We start from the raw sequence: 24507 nt of genomic DNA, 5'->3' as shown, positions 1-24507 counted from the left end.
GGTTCAACAAGATGAGAGTTTTTATTTTTTTTCAGTCAAAGTGTTTACACACTATTATAAAGCTGAAATGCACATACATGTCAAGGTTTGATCATGTCTATAGAGCACATCCCTACATACAGTAATTTTCAAACTACATATTGTCAGTAACCAAATACCATTTTCCCATGTAGCAACTTCACCTAATGAGATCTTCTTTTCTGTGCATCAGATATTTAAGACAACAAAATAAAATGAACATGATGAATTATCAGTAACCAAAGGCCACTGGTAATAAGGTCACACCGAACGGCATCTGCTTCCACCACAGAACCTGGTAATTATGAAGAGATATTGATGGCTGCAAGTCAGCTGCCTAATGAATTCAGATATTGATCCGGCGACCGTGCCTTGTGACAATGACCCTCAGGTCTCCCGGCCCTCATTCAAAGGCAACACAATGGCCTCCAGCTGTGAGATTGGCCATGCTGTATCAGCAAAACACCCATTCGCTGGTGAAGGTAAATACAGTCATCACATTCAGACCAGGAAATGTGATGTGCCTTCCCAACAATATTATCTAACTGTTATTCTCAACACCTATGAATTGTTGTGTAACGATTTTAAAGGATTACTGCCCCAAACATGCACCTCTGCACTTCAATATCCAATCAAATGAGGAGTGCGGAGTGTAATTATGTATTGATTAGAGCTAACTATTGATTTAATCATCTAAAGCCTTATAGTTATAATTCAAGGCTCAAAACCAATAGTCAAGTTAATAGCATCCTGTAATGTGTTTACTCAATAGCTTAGTATTTTTAAATATTATTTAAAATTATATATTAATATTTTTAAAATTATATTATCAATGATTCTATATGCAGGAGAAACACAAGCACCTAATATTATGTATTTTAATGAACTTGTCTTTATAAGGAAACACACATGTTGTAGGTTATGACTGATGGTTAATACTTAGTTCCCTGACATTAAGTGTGTTCAGACAACAGTTATCAAAATGCAGCAGTTGCCACAAATTAAAAAAAAAAAGTGAACATTTTATTTCTCTGAACACCAAAATGTTTACATCACTGTTGCAAAACCTAAACTGATGATTTTGGCTGTGAAAAAGCTGGCAAGATGTCAAACGTGACAGTAAGCTAAAGATGGTTTATCTGTATTGCCTCACTTTGTTGGCAGTCTAACGTTCTTTGGTTATTGATATGTTGTATATGAAGAGGAAACACGATCCTGTTTTGCTGGTGAAATCTGTCGACTCACATTGCCAAATGTTGTGGTGTGGAGGTCGAGGCTACTGCTGGGCTCCACATGGCTAAAGGTTAGGCTGTTTCTGCCATGATCAATAAGGTCATTAACATGTTCTGAATAACAGAGGCCCTGGGAAAGCAGAGCAGGGGACCAACGAACCAGGCTCTGATTGGCTGGAACTCGTCTCTGGGAGAGGCCACCCCCCACTGACCTTAGAGGTCATTTCAAGAGCTGATGACCTCTAACCTCTTGCCAAGACGGTGATGGAAAGGCTTTGAGTTTGTATAGACTTGACTGCTAAAATATAAAGAGTGTGTGGTGTTTGACCAAAAATGAAAAACCTTAGCATTAGCAGGTTTGGCTAAAATCAATAACTTCATATCATGAGCTGGGGACAGACCAGTCAAAATGTTTGTATTGGAGACAAGACCCTTTATTTCTTCGCTAAAATCTTGTCATTACCCAGTGGCATTTTGCTAGCACTGACAATGACACCTAATATAGAACATTGTTTGGCTAATAAATTCAACTATTAATGCCTAGTGTGACTATTTTTAAACATCAAGGTTTGCTAAGTCCTGTAAGATTACTTCTCATGATCTGAAGCATGTTTTTATTTACTGCAATAAAACACAAAATCATTTGCACATGAACACACGAAGCCATTCTTTAAAAAAGTTTATTGGCTTTTAAAACCACTTTAAAAATCTCACCAGTGAGTACTTTCCATTGAAAAAAGAAACAACGCGTTTGCAATATTAACAAGCTACTGTACAGTAAGCAGTACACCAGACAACACCACAGAGGAGGGTTTTTTTTTTTCTACTGGTAGAAATGGACAAGATAGTCAAACAGAGTTGGTTCTGGGTCAGTCAAAGGTAAAGAATCAGAGTCACTGCTTGATGGAGCTCCTGTACTCATAAAGAGGTGCATTTCCTTCATTCAAATTCAAATATCAGTGCCTTATTGTTAAAGACAAAATTAAGAGAAAATGTTAAATTTCTTCACAAATGCATTTTGCAAAATAAGAATATGTAAAATCGACAGAAAACAGTCATCAACATAACATATAGAACAACATTAACTTAGTAAACAGCACACAACAAAAGTAATGGAACTCATGAAACTAGCACCGCCAGTCTGGTTAACAGAACCTGCCCAAATCACAGAAGACAGTGGTTACCAAGAATACAAAGTACAACAGAAGTCATCACACATGCGTGCGTACAATCATTTATCAACATAATGAGCATGTAGGTTTTAAAAGGTTACTTAACTTTTTTTTTCCCTCAATGCTTTATATTCTCATGTATGAGAATGAGTAAGAAATGTGTATCTCACTGAGATTAATGCACATTTTGCTACAAGACAATTAGTCATTTTCTGACAGTTAACCTCCCTACTCATCTTGTCATAAAAAAATTTTCTTTTTTTTTGTGGGCATCCATCATTACATTTGTCCATAAAGATGTGGCAAAGCCATGTGTCATAAAAATTTAGTGCAATAATGTGAACCTCCAAAGTTTGTTGAAACTTGAGTTTTTCCAGTGTCTGCTGAAAGGCGTTGAGCACAATGTCTGTCACAGAGATGTCTGCAACCAGCTAACAGTATCACAACTTTTTTTTTCATTATACCATGCTATTGATCCTGCTCAAAGCACACACCACTTCTTCAACCGCAGAGACCTATTATCTTTGAATAGAAAAGAGTAAAATAAAATCAGCAAGCGAGACCAGACAGCATTACTTTTACGACACATTGAGCCAGAAATGTAACACACAACATACAGTATCTTGCCGACTATAGATCTGTTAAGCATTTTTTTCTTTTAAAATGGCACATACTTAGCTAGAATAATGGCCATAATATAGTGTCTTGATACATCAAATCTCTATGTATCTATCCTATTTACAGATGGAGCTTAAACATGACTTATACAACATTGACAATAGCCAAAAACTCAAGCAAGCATCCTACTGTATCACATAGCCTACCTGGCTAGCAGTGATGGTTTCAACATGCTTTCAGGTCCATGGTTACCTATAAAACATAGGACAGTGACCATATCACAAATTTACACACTGTACATAAGATTTATGCAACTTAATCCTTTTCCCCAAATGCAATAAAACTCTTTTATATCTCGGAGGCTGCCCGTTTCCCGTTGTTGTTAATGTTTACTAGGAGTGTCTCTATGTGTAATAATCTCTTATGTTATTCAAACAGATCATCTTTGGTATGGAAATAAGGCTGGATTCTCCACAAACATAATTTCATTTCCTCTTGATCTCAAGATGACATCAAAACAGAACATGTCAGCCTCTAGCCTTCTGTATAACTGAGCCTTCTCCATACCATTGATATTCTAATCCAAGCTGGGAGTATAGCATGCCAAAAAATAATCTCATGACTGAAAGTGTGCCTGCCATGGTTTTCATGAAATGACAGCATATCAAATTCCTCCAGATCCATTATTGATAAGGGCACACACAGTGTAGTTGTTAGCCTATACAATACGCATCTATATTGTAACACTGCAAAACAAAAACAATAAGAAATAGTACTGAAAATATCAGAGTAACAGCTGCCTTGATATGATGAAGCTCTGGATGGTTCTGAAGATTCCGAACATTTTACTATATACAGTCACTCTACAGATGGCATAAGGCCTTGGACTTTGGGAATAAGGCAGCCAGTTGTTGATTCCTTTCGATGTATAGTCCACAAAGTGGCCTGAATTCCCATCTTCTCCCCACTGATTCATCTACTCCCTTTAGATATTAAACAGTACAAGAAGTATAGGCTTTAAGAAAATTTCACTCCTGGACAATGCTAAGATGTGAATCAGTTTTCCACTGATTTGGTATATGATAAAGTATAAAGATTATGTCATAAATTCAGCACCTGGCAGCATAAGATGCTACCCTTTTTAATATTCAGATATGGCAGGTAAATGTACTACAACTATTATGTGCATATACTACAATCCCAATATTGTCTCCATTTGGTTGAACTTGAACTGCACACACTGAAAATAGTACACAACAGCATACGTTTTTGGTCTTTTGTGCCAAATTTCCATCTCACTTTCATCGAGTGTTTGTTAAATACAAATATTGCATTATTGATTGGTTATAACATGGAAGATTCTGCTTCTCTTAAAGTTCATACCATACAACCTTGCTCTTTGCTGCCACCAAGTACTCACACTTTTTACTTGAAATGCTTACATGTCTAATTTCAGATGAGGGAGAACAGTGTTTAAGTACTGAGACTCTGGGTGACAAATGAAAAAGGAGAGAAGTAACTAAACATCAGTAGGAGAGATTTTCTGGTACGCCTGGCACTTTGAACAGAACGAATGGAAAAGTCCAGACAAATCCCAACAAACTATAGTTTAAAAACAGATATACTACATACGCACCAAACAAACAACAGAGAACAGAACTCATACAGAGTAAAAGATAACATTAGCCCAGCATCTCTACTGTAGTAGGCTGGTCTTTGCTTTCTAGCCAGTCAAAACCAGAGTTCACAGTATCACTGCATATCTGCTGAAAAAGCGGGTCGTTCTTCAGTTCTTCCAGTGTTGAGTCTTCATATTGTTCCTGCTGTTGGTTGGGGTCAAACAACAGGTTGGTGTCCAATGTGTTAAGGTCAGTGATGCTACTGGACAGATCTGAGGTCAGTCTGATGTCATTTGAGAAGTCGGACGCCACAGCGTTGAGCTCCGAAGCTACCTGACCCACCAACTGGGAACTGGGGTTGAGGCCATCGTCCCCCAACAAGTCCTTGACAGTGTTGTTGAAATCCAGCTGTTGCTGCTCGTCCTCCACCTCCTGCTGCTGTGTGCTCTGGAGGAGGAGCTGTGGTTGCGTCTGCACAGAATTCTCCTGGAGCTGGAGCTGCTGCTGCTGCTGCTGCTGCTGGTCTTGTTCACCAGGACCCGCTTGTGCTTGGCTGTCCCCGGTGGAGAAAGTCACCTGTTCTCCACTGCCAGTGGTGAGGTAGCCATGCTGCTGGAGCTCAAAGGCAGCAGGGCTGGAGCTAACAGGCAGCTGAGTCTGGTGAGCTGCTCCTCCAGCGAACGTAGGGGTGGTCTCCAGGATCTGGGTGAGGTTCATACGGGCCGTGTAGTTAGAGGGGAGGTTGTTTATACCCAGGCCACGAACAGAATCATCGCCATCAGCTTCCATCTTGCTAAGAAGAACATTGGTGATTTTGGCCGTGTTACTCTGACCCTGAACAGGCAGCATCTCACTCTGCATCATGATATTCAGAGGTACAGACTGGCTACGTTGGACCATGCTGTGGACAGAGCTGACTGTCTGGTTGTTGGACAGGATGCTGAGTACCTCGGACGTGATGGGGGAGTTAAAGGGCGAAATCACAGCTCTGGTGGTGGTGGTGGTGGTGGTAGTATTCGTGGTGGAGGTTGGAGGGCCAGTGTTGCCACTGAAGTTTCTCTGGCGCACTGCAGGGCTGACACTGCGGCAACGGAAAGTACTGGATGCTGATGACGTTGATGCCTTGTTGTCTAACGGTGCAGGCACAGCAAAACTCTCTTGTTTAGTGGGAGTAGTCACACCTGTTACAAGCTGCTGTTGCTGCTGCTGTTGTTGTTGCTGTTGTTGTTGTTGCTGCTGTTGTTGTTGTTGTTGTTGTGGCTGCTGCTGTTGCACTGGGGAAATGGGGGTCAAACGGCCAAAGTGAGCAGCATCCTGTCTCGACTGAGCCTGAAATGACTGGCCGGGAATTGCAAAGGCATGCGGCTTACGAAACTGGTCATCTACCAGGTCTTGGTAGCTGGGCAGAATGCCAATGCTGTGGTTGGACAAAGGACTTGCAGAGTTGCTGTTGTAGCGGTTGTTGATCCACTCCAGTTTGGCCTTGTCAGGGTGTGTTGCCATTGGCCTCTGCATCGGCTTAACAGGGCTGCTGGAGACAATGCTGGCGTCATGATAACCTGTGATGCTTGAGTTTATGGGAGTGAATGCAAAAGGGTTCCTGCACTCCACTGGGCTGGGGGGGACACTGCTGCTGCAGTTGGACAGTGGTGTGCTGATGGGGGTGTGGCGACCCATTGCTCCATCCACCGGAGTAATGGGAGCCATACGGGAGCAGGGGCTCTCTCTTGTCAAGCTGTGCCCAAGCGTCATTTCAGAGGTGGGGGTGGGTGTTGGGGTTGGGGTTGGTGTTGGAGTGGGAGTTTGGACAGGAGTGGTACTGCTGTGGGCAGAGTGGTAGAAGGCATTGCCGGCCTGGTGAGCATTTAAGATAGAGCCTTGACTGCTGGCTGACTGGCCTTGTAAAGAGACGTCAACACAGCTACCAAACAGACCCTTCAGCTTCATCTGCTCCTCCATTTGAACAAGCTCCTCCACGATGCTGTCCTGGGTCATGTCGTCATCATTGAACGGAAAGTAGTCCATGTTGGGCTGAGAACCTGCAAAGTCAACCATCTCCTGTGTGAGGGTGAGCTGGCCTGAGGCCTCAGGAGGTTGAGCTATAATGGAAAGTTGGTCAGTAGGGGCTTGTTTGTGTTCTGCTGGTATCTGCTGAACAAATGCCTGCTTCCGAAGCTCATCCAGCTGTCCCTCCTCCCATATTGTGCTCTTTAAGTCACTCATCACAGAGGCTTCGTGTGCTCCTGAGTTGGCTGGTATGGCACGAGGGTCCCCAGTGATCTGCTGCAGCAACGCCTGATCAGATGTGTTGGTTCCAGCTGCTCCAGTGCTGGTATCAGTGCTGAGTGAATGGTCTTCGTGTTTCACCACCAAGGCTTGGGGTTTGACAACAGTCTGGGAGCCCTCAGTGTGTGTGATGGGTGAGTCAGAGAGTGCAAGGATCTGTGTGGGCCCTATGGTGGTGTGTTTCACAGTCACTTTGCAGGGGGCACTCTCTGGCCTGGCAGGGGTTCCCGGTCTGGGGATCCTCTTCACTGCAGCACTGACTCCAAGTTTGGGATTGTCAACTACAGCCAGTGGCTGCTGGGAGATAAACACCCTCTTCACAGGAATCACATGGGACTCCCCGCTTGAGCCTGTGCGCTTCCTGGGGCTCTTGGCATCTGAGCAGGGATCCTTCGACGTTGGGGTAACAGCGGAGGAGCCATTGGATGATGCGTTGCCATTGGAGTTCTGATTATCAACAGTCAAGTACAAAGTACTGTCATGGCAGTTACTGTTATTGCTGTCCTGAGTGCCAGCTACAGCTACTGAGGTGGGAGGGGATGTGGGGTCAGTTTTTATCCTTACACCTTTGTCTGACCCTGGAGAACACTTAACCAGGAAGCTTGGCTCACTGGCAGCCCTGAACTTCGCCATTCTCTCCTCTTTGGCCCCAACAGCTGCTTTCTCCGTGCCAGGGGTGGGATTACTGTCATTTCCAGCTTCAGACACAACTTTGGTGTCAGTGGAGAGGGTCGGAGTGGAGATTGGGGCACTGGGTCTGACCGCAGGAGACTGAGGAGCAATCGAGCTCACACCGTGAGGCTGCGCGGAATCGTCCGAAGCAGCCGTGGTGGTCACACCTGCCGAGGCAGGACGCACGGTAGCACTGCTGCTGCTGGGAGCCAGAGCGATGGCCGTCATCTTCACCACGTTGACCGAGCTGACGTGGGGAGTGGGCATCACAGTTTTTATGGGGCTGTTGGTGATGAGCAGGGTGGGGGGTGAGCGCAGCGTGATGGCACTGGTGGCAGAGGGCTTGGGCAGAATTTGGGCGTACCGTGTACCGTGTCGTGCCAGCCTGTCCCCCACAGGACTAGCTGGAATATTCTGTGGAGTTTTGGGAGACTGTTTGAGAGACTGAGTGACCACTTGGAAGTTCACAGGCAACACTTTCCCCTCTGCTGTCCCAACGGGGCTGGGCGAGGTCATCAACTGCCTGCTTCTCTGTACCTGCGAGAAGAACAGCGAGAACACAAAATTACATTTAGGAACATTTATTAATAACAAATCAGAGCATAATTTGTGAGACAAATAGAGCCACATACCGTGACTGGGCTGGGGACGGCTGCTACTACGATGCCTATGGTGGGCTGAGGGGAGAGCAGGGCAGGACTGCCGCAGGGGATGGTGGGGCCGGGGGTACTGGCCTCAGTTCTCTTGATCTGGGTCTCACTGGGCAGGGGTGAGTGGAGCTTCTGCTCCTGCTGCTTCTTCTGGATCTTGCGCTGCAGTTGCTGCTTTGCATCAACAGAGGGAGAGGGCAGGGTCTTCACCTGGGGCTGGAAAGAGTTTGCCTCAGCTGTGGGCACAAACGCAGAGGCTGGCGTCGGTGTCTTCATTCCTGTCGAGAGAGGAAAAATTCCAAGAGTAATGATTAGCAAGCATACACTTTAAACCAGGCAAGGCCAAAAGCAGCACTTTCTGTAGATCTGGACTTGAAGTGCCATGAATATTTTGCAAGTATTATCAAGTACTGCAACCTTGTGAAAAGGTTTGAAATTGAAAACCCCAATCCATACATTAGATAAATCTTCCAATTACTTCCAATTAATTTCATTCTGATTTGTCCGCAAACCTTTGAACTTGCTGTGTGAGATGCATTTATTTTTTCAGTCATCATTCTTCACTGATGGACAGTGAAGACCATGAACATGTAAATAATGATGACGTGAACTGCTGATGCTGCTCCTCTTGAGGAAGGGGAGGGGAAGTGTTCCTCTGGTTTTAGGCTTGTTTTAATTTGTGCTTAATGACTGCGGCAGGCTGAGATCGAGAGGTACACTGGGCTACATTATAATGATGCTCTCAGTAAGAAAATAAATGTACCTAGAATACGCATATCCTGTGAAAGTCCCCTGATATAAACAACTTTGCTACTATAGCCTTTCATGCTGCAAAGCTGAAACGCCATTCTGAGTGTGGTTAGCATGAAACACTGATTACAGACAGCCACATCAAAGGTGGGGTGACTCATTCTGGAGGCAGAATGTTGATACTGCCGTCTCTCCTTTTTCACAATACGATTACACGTTAGCATGCTAGATTTACTGTCTATCTCTCTACGTCCCGTCCCCACACACCGTCCTTTGCACCAGCACGCATGCCACCTGTTGCTGATTGGCTGGAATAGTACAGACAGACAGTTAGTGGACCGATCATCAACAATCTTTCTCCACAATGACTCACCCCACCTTTATCTTAGTTATATTTTCAGCACCATGGACAGCTGACAGCTGCGTGCCCGTACTCGCTATTTTGGGAGACAAGTGTGCAAACTTAAGAATACTTGCATGATCACACGAAGAAAACACCTAAACCTTCATGGAGTACATGTGTAAACTGTAATGTCTGTTGGTGATCATCATGAGGACAATAAAACATAAACAGAAAGAGTTGTAGTTTTACTTAACATATCACTCCTCAAGTAACACATCAAGATGATTCTGTCAACTATGATGTGTACACACACGCACGCACGCGCACGCACGCGCACGCACGCACGCACGCACGCACGCACGCACACACGCACACACACACACACACACAGCACACCAGCAGATCAGAGGACATCTGCACCTGTGGGTGTTCTGCTGCTTGCTGGGGTTTCAGTGCCAAGTTCTGATAGTGATTAGACCACATGCTTTTTTTTCTTGTTTAGCTACACTCAGACTGCAACATGCGGAGGCTTGAGGACATTTTGGTGTGGAACTTGATGGCTGCAGTCATCATCTCGGGTCAAGCAAGGCCAAATATGAAGCTCAATTCACAGTCAAGCAGTGGTTTAAGGTCAGACTGTGTGGGCAATCTCATGAAGCTGTCGCTGGACCAGGCTCTGGCAGTTGGGAACCAGCTCGAGGTGGAAGCCGTCAATGGCACCCAGCTCACTGTGTTAACACTCAGCTTGACTGCTCAGTGTGGATACAGCCTGGAGTCTGACCCGTGGGGACGACATAACATTTAACATTGGCTGAGACTCAAACTGAGTCCATCAGGCGTGGTTAGTCATGATGTGACGCAGACATGCAGCTACACTTAGCATTTCCCTCCTCCAATAACACATTATGATGATTCTGCCAACTATGATGTACAGTACAGTTAAAGAACCACACCAGCAGATCACAGCTGTACCTGTGGGTGTTCCGGTCATAACAGTGAGTGCAGCCATGGATTTAGTACCAATGTAGTGGCTATTGAGCAGGAAGCGGGCCAGGTCCTCCACGTTGTCAAACTGACGACTCAGAACCTTTTGGGCCCACTCGCACACCAGTCCACAGGCTGCAGACCTCATTTCGTCCTCCGCGCTCGGGGACTGGCCCGTCGGCTCCATCAGCTCGCACTACAGCCCAACAGAAGACAGCAGCAGGGGGATGAGCACCAGACCATTTTAAAAGTCTGACTTGATATTAACTGTTTTTTTTTTTTTTTTTTGGCAGTGTAACGTACCCCATCACCAGACTTCTGCAGATCCAGGTTGGGTAAAGATGGCATGTGAACAAAAGCTTTCTTCCTTAACCCGCTATAACAGTATGTGAGAAGGAGTTAAGGCATCTAAAACGTCATGTAGAAACATATAAAACATGCTGGATTTAGGTTTTCTCTGGCCACATTCTTATTTTGCGTCTAATCTATTCTCATCATTCTCCTCAAGGCCCAACGAGTTACCTTCTCTGAAAATCCGCCAGATATTGTACATTTAAAAAAACACCTCAAATCCAAACTACAGCTTTTCAGCTCTATGCCAAGGATCTCTCTTTAATCTGCCTGCAGAAGTCCTCGGGCAGCGGCGGGTTACAGTTCCAGTTCTAAGATGAACTTACCACAGGACAACATGTTAGCAGGCTTTAGAAACTTAAGGCTACATCTTTGAATTATTTCAGAAGATTGGATTTCTCCATGGCAAGCTGTTTACATCTTTCTGTGCATTATTCATGTTATTTATAATTTAAACAGCACGCGCCTTTAGTGCATGCCTTTAGATGAGAACTAATTGTCCACTGCGCTAAAAGCAGAACCATGAACTCACACTGGAACCAACATGGGCGATAAGTCACAAGCTCATTTTCTGGCTTTTTGGCAAAATAATGCTGCGATCAGGACAACTTTATACAGCTGAAATTGTCCATCGAACAATTTGCATGCAACATGATTGGCCAATGTGATTTAACTGCATGTACACTGGGCAAAATAAGGCAAGTGTTTTTAAACTCTATTCAAAGCTCAAATTTGAATGTGATCATTCGCAAACTAACTTTGTGCTTACGAAGTGCCCCTGAGTCCATGTAGTAACATCCTTTATACAATCATGTGTTCACAAAGTGGTGAACCTCGCTCCATCCTCGCTTGTGAACAACTATGCAATCATGATACTAACACCTGTCACCACTGAACCTGATCACCTGTGGAATGATCCAAACAGGTGTTTCTGGAGCATTCCACATCTTTCCCAGTCTTTAGCAGCTCCTGTCTCAACTTGTTTGATGTTGCTGCATCAGATTCAGAATAAGCAGATATTTACAAAAATCAATGAGGTCAAACATTAAATATTGTCTTTGTACTGTTTTCAACTGAGCATATGTCCAAAAGGAAGGAGTCAGGGTTGTAGGTGATGGATAGCAAGGTTATCTTAACAAAGTCTTTCATGACTAGCCAAAAAAAAAGAAAGAAAGAAAGAAAAAAACATGGTCTGCGTTCATCAGGATGAAAGGATATTTGGATTTGCCCCTCATGCCCAGTCGACGTGCTTTCATGTTAGGAAAGACATTCTTCATGATCTTTCCAAAGTCTGCTGCACTCAGTGGATTGTAGCCAAGATTGTCACAGTAGCTCCTGCAGGAGAAGAGAATCCGCCATAAGATCATCAGGTAATACACACTGGGTATCAGGGTATCTCCTCTGACCCCACACACACTCACTTGTATTCATCATACACCTCTTGCTTTGGGAGGGAAGTCTCTGGATGCTCTTCTAGGTGATTCCGTATCCAGTTGAACGCATACATCTGTTGAGTACGGCTCGACGACATGGAACTCTGATCACTGAAATTGGCACATAAGAGAAATAAATCTGGTGAGGCAGTGTCCTCGACTTGTATGCATCATTTCTTGTTAATACAGAAACTTTTAATACCATAATCCAGGAGTGGAGGACCCCCTCTCATTCTCAGTCCAAATGGGCAGAATTGGGGGGTTGGGGTGATGAATAGATATGGGGAAACAAATGAAACACAGACAGCTAGGTATAGCAAAAGTCTACATATATCAGTGTTTTGCTTCATAATGATAATCAATCATACAGCTGAAAAATGAATGCCACTTTCGTATGAAGAGAAAAACTCACCGGTGACCAACGACCCCCCCCAAAAATGTCACAAAGCTAAGTTTTTAGCATGTTAAGGAGCTGTCAGCCTAAACTGTATCTGTGCAGTAGCCTGTGGATAGTGACTTGAATTTCTGACAAGCAATGAGACAACAGTGCCAAAAAATGTCATGAGAGCCATAACAAAGCAGCCGTGTGTGTGTGAGACAAGAAAAAGGCCAAAGAGCAAAGTGGAAACTGGAGTGCAGTGCGCGTCTGTGACATACCTTTTATCATTGCCACTGCTGGGACCAGAAGGCAACTTCAGGTAGAGGTAGAGCTTTTCAATGTCTGTAAACTTCTCAACATCTTGCTGTAAAAATAAAAACATCACAAAGGGAAAGAATATTATTCAAATAAAATGAAATAAACGGCAGTCTGGGACCTGAAAGCTTTCACGTCTTTGCTTCATGAGAGTAATGGAAGCAAGACAGACGGCGTCGTTGATCAAGAGCCTCTAAACCTTATTTCAGGTCAAACTGTTCAGAAATAAAATACACGTACGCAGAAAATTTAGGGTATCTGGTTCTGAATTTAGCGGCCCAACCGTCTGAGCACTGACTCCAGACCAGCTAATTCTCAAATGGTTTCTAAGAATGCGTTCATGTTACCTCTTCCTCTTCTATTTGCCTCTTTGTTGCTAGGGAAACCGATACTTGACTGAATGAGGTGAGAGCTGTCAGCCAATCAGCAGTGAGTAAAAATGCTATTTACTAAACTGCTACAAGCACAGAGTGAATTACCTGAGTCCTTCTCTGTTTGTGCCGCAGTCGGATCTTTTAATTTTACATTTTATTTCTGCCTGACCCGGCATTTCCACTGTGCGGCCATCTTCCCGTGATTTTTGGCTGGCTTCATATCTAAATCTTTTTTTTGTCTGTTTTACTTGTGTTTATTGTTGACATACAATCTTAAGTTGCACAGAGCATTTTATTTTGAAAATTTAACGGATTCTCTACACCGGTCCGGTGTCTGACTTCCTGTCTGGCTCATCTGTTCTCTGCAGATTAGAGAAAAATGCTTTTGCTTTGTATTCAGAAGGATAATATGTTTTAGGTTTGGGCAATAATATTATGGGACAACTGAAATTAAGCCATGCAGCTACACCATGTTAGCCCTCTCTCTGGTTGCATTTGTCAACCATTGCTCACAGTAATATTGAATTTTTCAGGACTTTTTCCACAAATGTGACAAAGTACGTTGATTAGTCAGGTATCTAGTTCACAGGATCAGTCAAAATTGAGAGTTTTTCAATGAAACTTTCCCAAAAAATCCATTAGATTGATATTTGAGTAGATTTCTTGGCAGAAAATTAGAAATAAGGTGATAGAAATTGTGTTGCAAATCACGCTGTTTACGTCGAAATGCTTCCTCATCTGGATGACAGCTGAGAGAAAACGAGGAGCTTGTAGCTAAAAGGAGCTTCTTCTGTCGCACGGATGAGGTTTGAGTATGAGAAGTCTGACGTGGACCAGAAAACTCCAGTTCAGTAAGAAATACGCCTTTCTACGTGGTCGTTTTATATTGAATTTACAGAAAATGTGGCATCGTTTGTACGGTTATCTGGATGTGAAATGACTTAAGGTGCATTCTGGTCACATCGCACAGCTCTAATCCAGATGTGAAACTCATATTATTACCAGGTAAAGGGGGTCTTTTTTATTTGACCCTGGCTGATGTGCAACAATGTCAGTGTGTGGACATTTTAGCAGGACTTGGATGAAAATGACTAAACCAGCCTGCATAAAACCTGACAGACTTGTTGAAGCTAAAATACAGACCGTTACGTGTCTGCAGAAAACAAAACACGGATGTTTTTGGCCTGTCTGCACATGCCAAAAACATCCTTTCATCCTTCCTGAGAAGAACTCAGCCTCATCAGGTCATGACCATGAAACAACAGCATTTCTACATTATTTCCTACCAAAAGCTAAGCAGCACACCTGTTCTTATGATCCAGCTATATGAGACCTTCTGATCATCAGGGGATGGTGACAGAGTGTTTGATAACAAAAACAAAGACTTGGCTTGTATGAGTATGGATACTCACCAATATGCTGTCCACTTTTGATTGTACAGATTTGCTGCAATGAGACAGAGAACAAAAGTGAGTAAATATGACTCAGATTAAAAGATCGTCCAACTTTTTCTTATTATTTCAACCAGGTTTGCGCGCATCATAAATGATAATAATAACATGTTAAATTGTGATACGCAGTCATATGTGCTAAAAAAAAAAGAAAAAAAAAAGTGCTGCATCCCAGTGCTGTAAAACGTTAATGAAATCAAGACAGGACATTTTTATTGTCTGTGTCTGCTCAGATGTCAGTCTACGGTGGCTTTGGACAATATTCACACTCCTTCACTTTGTGCACATTTTATCCTGATAGAGACAGAATTCACACTGGATTAAATGTACTTTTAGGCCATAAACACGCAATAATTCACACTGAAAACATGTTTTGATAGAAAATCAAATGCATTAATAACCTCAATCTCTCATTTCTACAAGAACTCAGACCCTTTATTCTGCACTTTGTAGCAGCAACTATTGCAGAAATTACAGCTCCAAGTCTTCTTCCTGCAAGATCCTCTAAAACACAGTCAGTGGACTGGATGGAGAGTGTCTGAAGTGCCGTCTTCAGGTCCCTCCTCTGGGGTTCAAGAAGTCCAAGCTGGACCATTCAAGGACATCCAGAGACTTCAGGCCACTTCAGCTGAGTCTGGGCTGCTGTTGTACTGAATGATAAACCTTCACCTTTCCCTCAACCTCCTGTGTGCATCTGGCTGCGTTCGTTCTCCCTGTGCATGCCACTGAGGAACACCTTCAGTGCAGAACGAGTTCTGTCACCTCCCTGACCACGATGCCTGCTGCTTCCATACATCTGCTTCACAGTGATGGAGCTCACTGTGCTCATGGGAAAGCTTCAGAAATGGTTTTATGGCCTCACCCTGATCTGCCTACTGCTGGTTTTGGGTCTGAAAACCACTAAGAACTGTGGGACCTCATCAGGGTTGCAGCAGTACAGCAGTTTCACAGTATACTGTTGTATGAAAATTGACGGTTATCACATTATGTACATGCATGGTGTTGAATTCTTCAAGTTTACAACAAGATTCACATCTACCAAGACATAATAATATGTGAAATTAAAATAATGTGTTTGTTTAACCCAAAATAATAAAAAAAAAAAACAACTTCTGCTTTCATTCCTTTCAGGCTCATTGGATCTGATGATGATGATGATGATGATGATAATAATAATAATAACTGTGTAAGACTGTGTACCATGAAAATCTCTTACTACTGCAGTCTTACACTGTAAATACACAGGTGTGTGTCTTTTTAACATTTTTCTTTTGTCCAATCACGTTCTAGATGCTCGATCATTGACTCCTCCCTCTACAATGGACCTCCATAGTTTACTGTTTAATTGCACTGTTTTCCATTTGCACAATGACCGTGAAAGTGAAGCAGCTACATGGAATTCAGCCATTCAGGTCTATGAGTTACACCTGCACTTTTCCTGCTGTGACATGTCAAAATGTTTGCTGTAAAAACGACGTACTGAGGGACTTTTGAGGACAAACTGGACGCACAGATAATATGGTGGACAGTAAACATACATGTATTTGCACTTTTTAGCTGATAGGGGTTGGGTCAGATGTCAAGAATAATCAAAGCACCAAAGGCTGCATAGCAAAAAATGGATTTTGTTTTTAAGCGTGCAATAGCCTCTAGAAATCACTCAGTGCATCAAACCATTTAAAACCCCATCTATAAAGCGTTACAGTGCAGCGAGTCAAAACATGTGAGCAGCTCCACATAATAAAATGTGATCCAGCACAATCTGCTGCGTGTTGATGGGAAACCAGACGGAAATAACTGAGCTTTCACAGAAAAGACAATGACCAGGCAATGAAAGCTAACCCCGTCATCAGAGCAGAGTCTCCTGTTATCATCAGCAGCATTAAATCAGTGTGTCTCAGTGGAGCTGTCTGCTTTGACACCTGTCATCCCGAGCATCAGTACCGCCGGTGGATTAGGTGTCATCTATCACATGGCCTCCTATGGCTCGATGCTAATGATCAGAGCTACCGCTGCTGCAACTAACCCGATGTTAACGTGTTATTAATGCATAAGCAGGAAGCAGACGGCGCAGCTTTGCCCGCTGCCGCCGTGTTTCTGTGGATATGTGCGCTTAGCACGGGAGCACTCGTGTTATTTTCAGCCGCTTTGTGCAGCGCACAATCCTCCCTGCCACTCCACAAGCTAGATACGCTAATTATGAGGCTACGGCTAGCGAAAAAGGACAGTGCGGCTGCTTGGGGAGGATCATTTCCATCCTTACCAAATTGAATTCTTTATTTTGAACTGTAACGCGTTAGCCTCGGGCCCCTGGAGTCCTGGCACCAACGCTGGAAGAGAGCCTAATCCCGAGGCAGGCTTCTGACCAGGTTGTTGTTGATCATCAGCCATCACGATGGAGGGGTGGTGGGGGAGCTTTAACAAGTAGGCCTCATCCCCGGCTGTGCGCTGCACCGGACCCACCGCTGCTGGAGCGGCTCAGTCAGCTAGGACAGCCCGCTGAATCCACCACAGGGCATGGCTACGAACACTGTGATCTGACCCTCGCAAAACACAAAACAAAACCCAAAAAACACACACCCGGGAATACAAAAGGCATTTCGCAGAGGTCTCTCCGCTGCCGCAAATAGCACGCCTGCAGCGGCCAGCAGCAGCTACAGACAAGCTGCCTGCGTCAAGTCACGCACAGGTAGCGCAGACCAGCCCGGAAGTGCACATGGATTTTTCCTTCGAAATAAAAGCATGGCATTTGAAACGTATTTGAGGAGAGAACAAGGACAGCAAATATTGACCCCCATTACTTCCCATAGAAGCACATTTGGCAAGGATCTTTTAATATTCAGTATAAACACGATGAATGATTAGAGCAAACAAAAGTAATGCAGAGTTATGGTGGAGTTATGGTGCACTTTCTTCTCTTCAACTGCATTCCAGAGGAAACTACTCTTGTCCACTACATTTGATTAACAGATATGGATGCTAGCCACTAGAAAATCAATAACTGCTCTATTCTGTGACGAATCAATTGTTTAAATATTTTTTATATTATTTAATCATCATTCACAGATTCCACCCCCCATCTCCTCCACTGTGAGCAGCTTTTCTTTGTCTTATATTTCATTGAAAGTCTTTGGTTTGTTAAGCGGTGGTGCGATAAAACAAACAAACAACTATGAGATGATCAATGACAATACTTGCTGATGATACAGTGCAATTCAAATTATGCCCAACAAGGACGGTTTTGAAAGTAGAGTTGAAACAATAAGTTGAGTGTATGATTAGCCAGTTAGCAGAAAATTCACCGGCAATTATTTTGACAATCTCTTAATCAATTCAGTTACCTTTTCAAGGACAAATGTCAAGCAGTTTGGATCAATAAAGTCTTATCTAATCTTATCTTCATCATATGTGTGAGTGAGCTGAAAACCATTGGGTCGTTTAAATATGTCATGTTGGAATCTGGGAAATTGTGATGCCTATTTTTGTCAATGTTCTGACATTTTATAGACAAAAAGTATTGAATGATTAATTGACATACTGATTGTTAGATTAATCTTGAATAAAGACAAACATTAGGTCAGACCCACGTTGCACAACTCTACTCCAAAATACCCTGCTTTATTCTCCACTCCTATAAACTGGCAAATACCTTAAGTAAATACATCTTTATCCTGTTGGTGCCCGTTTTATATGTGATTTTTAACAGAGTTTTAATTTCTACATCCTGACGGGGATTTGGGTTTTTCATTGTAGTCTCCTGGAACTTGACGCTGGTCTGGGCGCTGCAGTACCTCTGTCAGCCTGCGGGGGCGCCGCTGCAGGAAGCTGGTTGAAGAGATAGTGACAATGACGGGTAAACAGCCAGGATGATATCACTACACCATGTAAACCGGCCATGTACCAGCGCGTGTATCGATCCCCATATCTACCAATATGCCTCTAACGATTGATCATCTGATCAGACAGATGAGATGCTCAGACACCAATCAGGCCTCATAGATTATTCCAAGATGTTTCTTTGCCCATCACACAGCTTAGCCTACTATTTTTTCCTCGGCTGAAATCTGAGACACAGCTGGCGGAAAAAAATAACCTTACAGCATGAATTGGACCGAGACTGTCTGTACCGGATATAAAAATAACCTTCACTTATGTCACATCAGTAGACCTGCTGTAAGTGACATATATTGCACACATAGCCACTTAATTTGATCATAATCACTGTGTTTTGGGTACAAATGATCAGTCACGATCTATCTATCGCCTTCATGAAAAGTCAAACATATAAATTCAGAGGAATGAAGGCACCAGGTCAAGAAAAACAAGACCTAAATAAATAAATTCTCTCATCATGACTTATTTTCTGCTGCCATCTGTTGATGGAAACCGGTAACGTTACTCCACTGACACCACTCTCATGAAACAAAATGCAAGACAGCAATAAAGTCAGACACACCAGGGAAAGGCAGGTATGTGCTAGTACACAGTCACTTATATGACCTCTGAAGACAAGAATAACACCGACAAGTAATAGAGTAATAGAAATGTTTGGTGTCTGACTGTTTGCGTGACTTGAGGTTGTTCTGCTCCACTTTTCTTGGTAGATATGTTTATTCAGTGTCTCTCAGCGCAGTATGGGAGAACTTTCCTGTTTGTCCTTTGCAGTGACTGAGCCTTTGTTGATTTTGGCCACCATTAATGTTTCACTGGCATGATATCCTGATGGCAAAAACGTCTTCCACACCAATGCACCAAATGATCTGAATGTGTGAATGTTAAAGCCTCACATTTTTGCAGGTACTGTCACTATTATGATCTCACACCATGTAATGAAGTCTGTCCTGTGAGAGGGCAAAAGAAGTAGAAAAAAAAAATGCTTGAAATGCAAAATTTGAGGTAAAAGAAGGACTGAAAACAGAGCATTGAAGATTTTCTGGTGGTAACTGATCCAAGTGGGTGTGATTGTTTTCTTACGGGGGCACTGGATTTATAAAATCCAGGCAGATATATATTCCTGCTGTCATGATTTTAGTGACAGTGGGAAGATGACGGTGCAAGATTAAGAAAGGCCTGACTGAAGCTATTTATGTCACAGTGTTTATTTATAATGATGATGATGATAATCATAATAATAAACGTGATTTTTATAGCACCCTTTATACAAGAAATGCAGCTTACTTACATTGGTGCAACTTTTTCTGGGCTATATATACAGTATACATATAAAATATCCCAAAGACTTTTGGCAATATGTCACACTCATTGTATATAATGCATACATTAGTAATGGAGTCTATATCTGTCGGGATCTGCAGGTTCCCTCCCCTTTTGCCTGGTGTGCTCCTGTGTTTCCCTCTCCTTCTGTCTCGTGTCTGTCTCTCCCCTGTCTGTCCTGAATGTATGTGTTTAACAGCAGGGTATGGCTGTCAGGTGTGGCATGTGTATGTGCTGACTGGTGTGGCATAGCCTCCTCCTCTCCTGAGCACACCTGACCTAGTATGCGGTATATAGGCACCAGTCTCCCCACCAGTATTTGTCGAATCGTCTGCTCACCTATGTGGTAACACAGCGATAGACCTATCTCCTCTGGCCTGCTCGTCAGTACTAAGGCTGGATTCTCTTTTGGACTTGATACCTCTGACCTGCTGCTCTGCTCGACTGATTGATGTCGGACATTGAGTCTCAGCGTTTGGGTCCTTAACAATAGCTGTAGCGTTGTTTGGTTCAGAACTGATGTACAGTTGTGTGTCATCTGTATAACCATGGACACACACACTGAGCTCTCTAATGAGGTCACCAGTGGCAGCATGTATAGTGAGAATAAACATGAACCAAAGCAGCTCCCTTGTGCATCCCCAAAACAGATGTCATGTTTCTCAGACGCATGATTTCCAAGACTGATGTAAGACTGTATGCTTTAAACCAGTCTAACACAGTCAGAAAGACCAAACAACTGCTCAAGACGATCGATTAAGATATCATGGTCAATTGTATGAAGCTGCACTTATTTCTTATCATATATAATCGGCATCATATTTGTTGAGAGTAGTTTGATCCTGTTTGGTACAAACCTGTTTTTAAAGTCGAGGTTGGGGCAAGTCCACCTGTATGTGTCTGGACTGTGGGAGGAAACCGGAGCACCCGCAGTAAACGCACACAGACACGGACAGAACATGTAAACTCTACGCAGAAAAGCAGGTTTAGCCTTCTACTAGCACCTTTTTGCTGTGTGATGTAGGCGCAAACCACTGTACCACTATGCTGGCCTTGATTTGACCTCACTCAGCTACTCGTGACTTTGTTAAAAATGTCCCCTTGTTGTGGTTGTATTGGTGCATTCAACCTCCATGGAGCATTCGGGGGGTCTTGGTCCTTGCTGAAAAATTCCTCCAAAATTGGCCAAACCAGTTTCTAAAGGCTGTCATTGTTCATGTAAATGACCTGAGGCCATTCATGGACTTTTGTTCGGCAATTTAAGACCTCATGCTTCCACTACCTCTGCTGTACTCCCACTGCTTTGGCTTACTGCCACTGAGATGCTATATACACTTGATATATGTGTATAAATACACCTTTCAGACTTTGCCCTTTTCTTTATCCTTTTTATCTCTACATGATGACTTCCACTTCATGCATCAGTTGCAACTACAGAGACTACATTATTATTATTATTATTATTATTATTATTATTATTATTATTATTATTATTATTATTATTATTATTATAAGTAGTAGTAGTAGTAGTAGAAACCTTTATTACAAGTAATTTAATCTTGTGGCTTGTGGGACCCTGATCAAGGCCAAAGAAGTTTCTATTGTGTTTTTTAGTTTGGCAACATTTCCTGTGTATGTCCACATGGTGGCAGTACTGGATAGAGGGACTGATATTTGTCATGGAAGCTACTATTTAATCAGGTGGTCTCACTGAGAGACCTGAGTAGAGCAGGAGAAATACATACGACTTCACACATACACCTCAACAGCATCATGAGAAATGACACTGAGACGCAGAAGCAGCCAGTGATGGTGGAGCAGCTTCAACATAATCACTCCATACACATGAAGCTGGCTGAGGCTGAGATTAAATACCACTTACTGTTAATTAAGGCAAGTACAAACTGCTTCTTGTTCTTGCCACATGAGCAGGCCCCCGCAAACATGCAGGACGCATCTCTGCCGCTGTCCAGTGCTGCCACCATGTGGCCACATGCAGAGTCTGCTGCCAAACTACCCGGTGAGCCTGAAACAGGTCAGACTAAGAGTTGTCTGAGCCATTACTGAAATAATATCAACACAATTAAAAACTAAAAAGGGAACTAATTTGCACATTTCATATATTTAACAACAATTCCTTAAGTTGACTGACTTTCACAAAAGCCTCTCTCTGATGCTTTGTGTCAAAATAAAGAAATGCTGAGGTTGAGTCACACATGCAACCAACAGCTGCTGAGGCAGCATGAAGGCCCGGTCACACAGAAAGTGGCAAAGCAATATTCATCAGTGTGTTTACATGAAATAGGAACTTGGTGACTTATGAAAAACTGGCAAGATATGTTGGTGAAGGATTTGTCTTTATTTCAGTCAATAAAGAGTTACTGAATAGATTACATTACATTATAAATCATGCCTCTGTTGTGCGGCAGTCTGAAAGAGGAGGATTTATTAACAACGCATTATGTGACATCATTCTAAAGGCCAATTACAATGACAATGAACTTGTAGACATGTAAATATTTAGGCCCTTTTTAGCCCTTTGGTGGAATCATGAAAATTCTGAATTGGAGTAAAACAGACAAGCAGCAACATAAAATTATGAGATTGTTAATTTAGTCACTGGAAGTTTCTCTGAACTTGTGGAATATTTTCTCACAGGCAAACGCTATAATTAGAATCAGATGTGTAATGTGTCATTTGATTTAATAGATCTGCGCAACAACATTTAGATGCTCTTGACGATTTCTTCCTCTTTCCATAACGTATCACGCACATCCATCAAATCTTGTCATTTGCTGGCTTGTTAACAGCACCGGAGGTGTGGAACAGTGACACTTCATCTAAATCTCAAGAAAATGTTGTTTCCTTGTTAGTCATTGTTTTCTCACTCTATTTTTGACCTTCGGTTGCTGGCTATTCTGGACTGATTTATTTTACTGTCAATCTCCTGTCACTTCTTATTTGGGCTGGAAGGTCTCATCTCTGCAGTCTTTGCCCTTGCTCATTCCTCCGAATGTTAAGATGCACACTCCTCCCAAAGCTGCTGCTGTTTTTGTGGATGTGTAATGCCACAGTGATCAGGCCTCATATCTGCAAGTTTTATGCGGATTTCAGGTGAAAGATTTCTGATTATGCTCTGCCATATTGACAAACACATGCAGTTAATTCTCCCTAATGCTTAAATATACTTAAAACATAAAGACAGATATCAATATAAAGAGAAATATGTGAAGCCAAACAATGTTTATTTTCTCAGATCATTTGTACACTTACACACATTTATTGCCCTAAAACACCTCTTATTTTGAACGCTGTCGAGCCTTCATGTCATGCTTCCTGGGAATCGAGCAGGTCACACGTCAGACTGGCAGTGACCTAAAGCCGCCCGTCTCCTCATCGCAGGTTATGGTGAATGTGGGACGAGGTCACGGCGGTCCAGAGGTCGGTGAGTCTGGCTCTCACGTGCACCGTGCAGCCATGACTGCTGCAATCCTCTTACAACCCCCCACTTCTTATAGCACTCAGGCCAGACTATAAGATCAGCTTGCTGTGGTCAGGTTTTATCTTGAAGTACAGTAGATCCTCACGACAGTCACGCCAGCAGGTATCAAACACCACAGCCAGCCTGCTTACCTCTGTATATCCCAAGCAGGTTGGTTTGCTTTGAAGATGCATTCACTGACATGCCCGCTAAAGACACATCAGGATAAAAAAAATACTCTTTTAGAAAGGTGAAAAAAGCCTATCATTAAAATTTTGGTGAGCTAGGATTGGCCGGTCAGTGTTTGTTACGTGGTTAATATACAGAATAAACTATTTTTATTGTCTGGTAAAATCAAGATTACTTCTAATCAAGTAATCAAGTGCTCATCCAAGAAATTTGTTGTTTCAACTGATTGAAAGTAACTGGAGCTGAAACGACTAGTCGATGAATTGATTAGTGCATTAAAAGAAACGTAAAACTGCAAAACTTTTAAAGGTTCCAGCTGTTGACTGATTGAGTGATTGATAAAAACAATTGTTAGTTTGGGCCCTACAAGCAACAAAAGCTACTGTCATATTTCTATAAATCTAGAAATTAGGAGGTCTCCTGGAAAACTGTGGAAGACAAACATGTCCACAGTGTCCCTGCAGTGAGGAAGAACTGTGAATGATTTAGTGGCATCAGATCCTAAAAATAACCAAAATGTGTGGATGCTTTTGATGAAGTTTTCTTTTGCTTTCTCAGTTCAGCACCAGGGTGAAATCTGGGAGTCCCTGGCTTTGACGTCACCCACACAACCCATCCCAGGCCACGCTGTTATTGCAGATTTTATACAGTGTGTTTTTTTCCTCCTTCTTCTTGGCGTCCTCTGGAAGAGCGGATGGGAAATTCTGATGTCATCAACCTTGGCACAGCGGGACAGAGGAGCATGCAGACCCTCAGGGTGCCACGATTGGTGCCCATGTGTTTGTGCCCCGTAGATGGTGAAATAGATGGTGTGGTGCTGCCCGCCTGTGCTGCACCTGCGTCCCAGCATGCTGATTGATCAGTTTGGTCATGTGGAATGTCACCATCTGCTCCCCAGTCCCACTCACCCCTTCTTGTGTGAATGCCAATCACTGGCAGGAAGATAGTTATTTAAGCCATGTCAAATCAGGCGCAT

At 43.0% G+C, this 24507-nt stretch overlaps 1 protein-coding gene across 2 annotated transcripts; it reads right to left on the bottom strand.

The window, feature by feature from the left end:
* Positions 1-1920: 1920 nt before the first annotated feature.
* On the bottom strand, positions 1921-17309 carry LOC139337263 (DNA-binding protein RFX7). Of its 2 annotated transcripts, XM_070971775.1 has the most exons (10): positions 16911-17309; positions 14609-14642; positions 12787-12871; positions 12331-12370; positions 12117-12239; positions 11914-12030; positions 10648-10732; positions 10333-10540; positions 8250-8545; positions 1921-8154 (listed from the first exon to the last, which is right to left on the bottom strand). In XM_070971775.1, exons 1-10 carry the CDS (start codon positions 17036-17038, stop codon positions 4723-4725), a joined length of 4548 nt encoding a protein of 1515 aa, XP_070827876.1. In that variant the 5' UTR covers positions 17039-17309; the 3' UTR covers positions 1921-4722. The 2 variants fall into 2 exon arrangements, with proteins under 2 accessions (XP_070827876.1, XP_070827877.1); XM_070971776.1 differs by lacking the exon at positions 12331-12370 and having other exon boundaries at positions 12786-12871.
* Between the last annotated feature and the right edge of the window lie 7198 nt (positions 17310-24507).

This window comes from Chaetodon trifascialis, chromosome 10, assembly GCF_039877785.1.
Source record: "Chaetodon trifascialis isolate fChaTrf1 chromosome 10, fChaTrf1.hap1, whole genome shotgun sequence".
Taxonomy (NCBI): Eukaryota; Metazoa; Chordata; class Actinopteri; order Chaetodontiformes; family Chaetodontidae; genus Chaetodon; species Chaetodon trifascialis.
This window is presented reverse-complemented; position numbering and strand designations above follow the sequence as displayed.

Coding starts and splice junctions, on each gene's coding strand:
- LOC139337263 (XM_070971775.1), bottom strand. CDS start 17,038: ATGGCTGATGATCAACAACAACCTGGTCAGAAGCCTGCCTCGGGATTA. Junction 14,643..16,910: donor AAAATAAAGAATTCAATTTG/GTAAGGATGGAA, acceptor GTCTCATTGCAG/CAAATCTGTACAATCAAAAG. Junction 12,371..12,786: donor CAGCAGTGGCAATGATAAAA/GGTATGTCACAG, acceptor TTCTGCCCATTT/GGACTGAGAATGAGAGGGGG.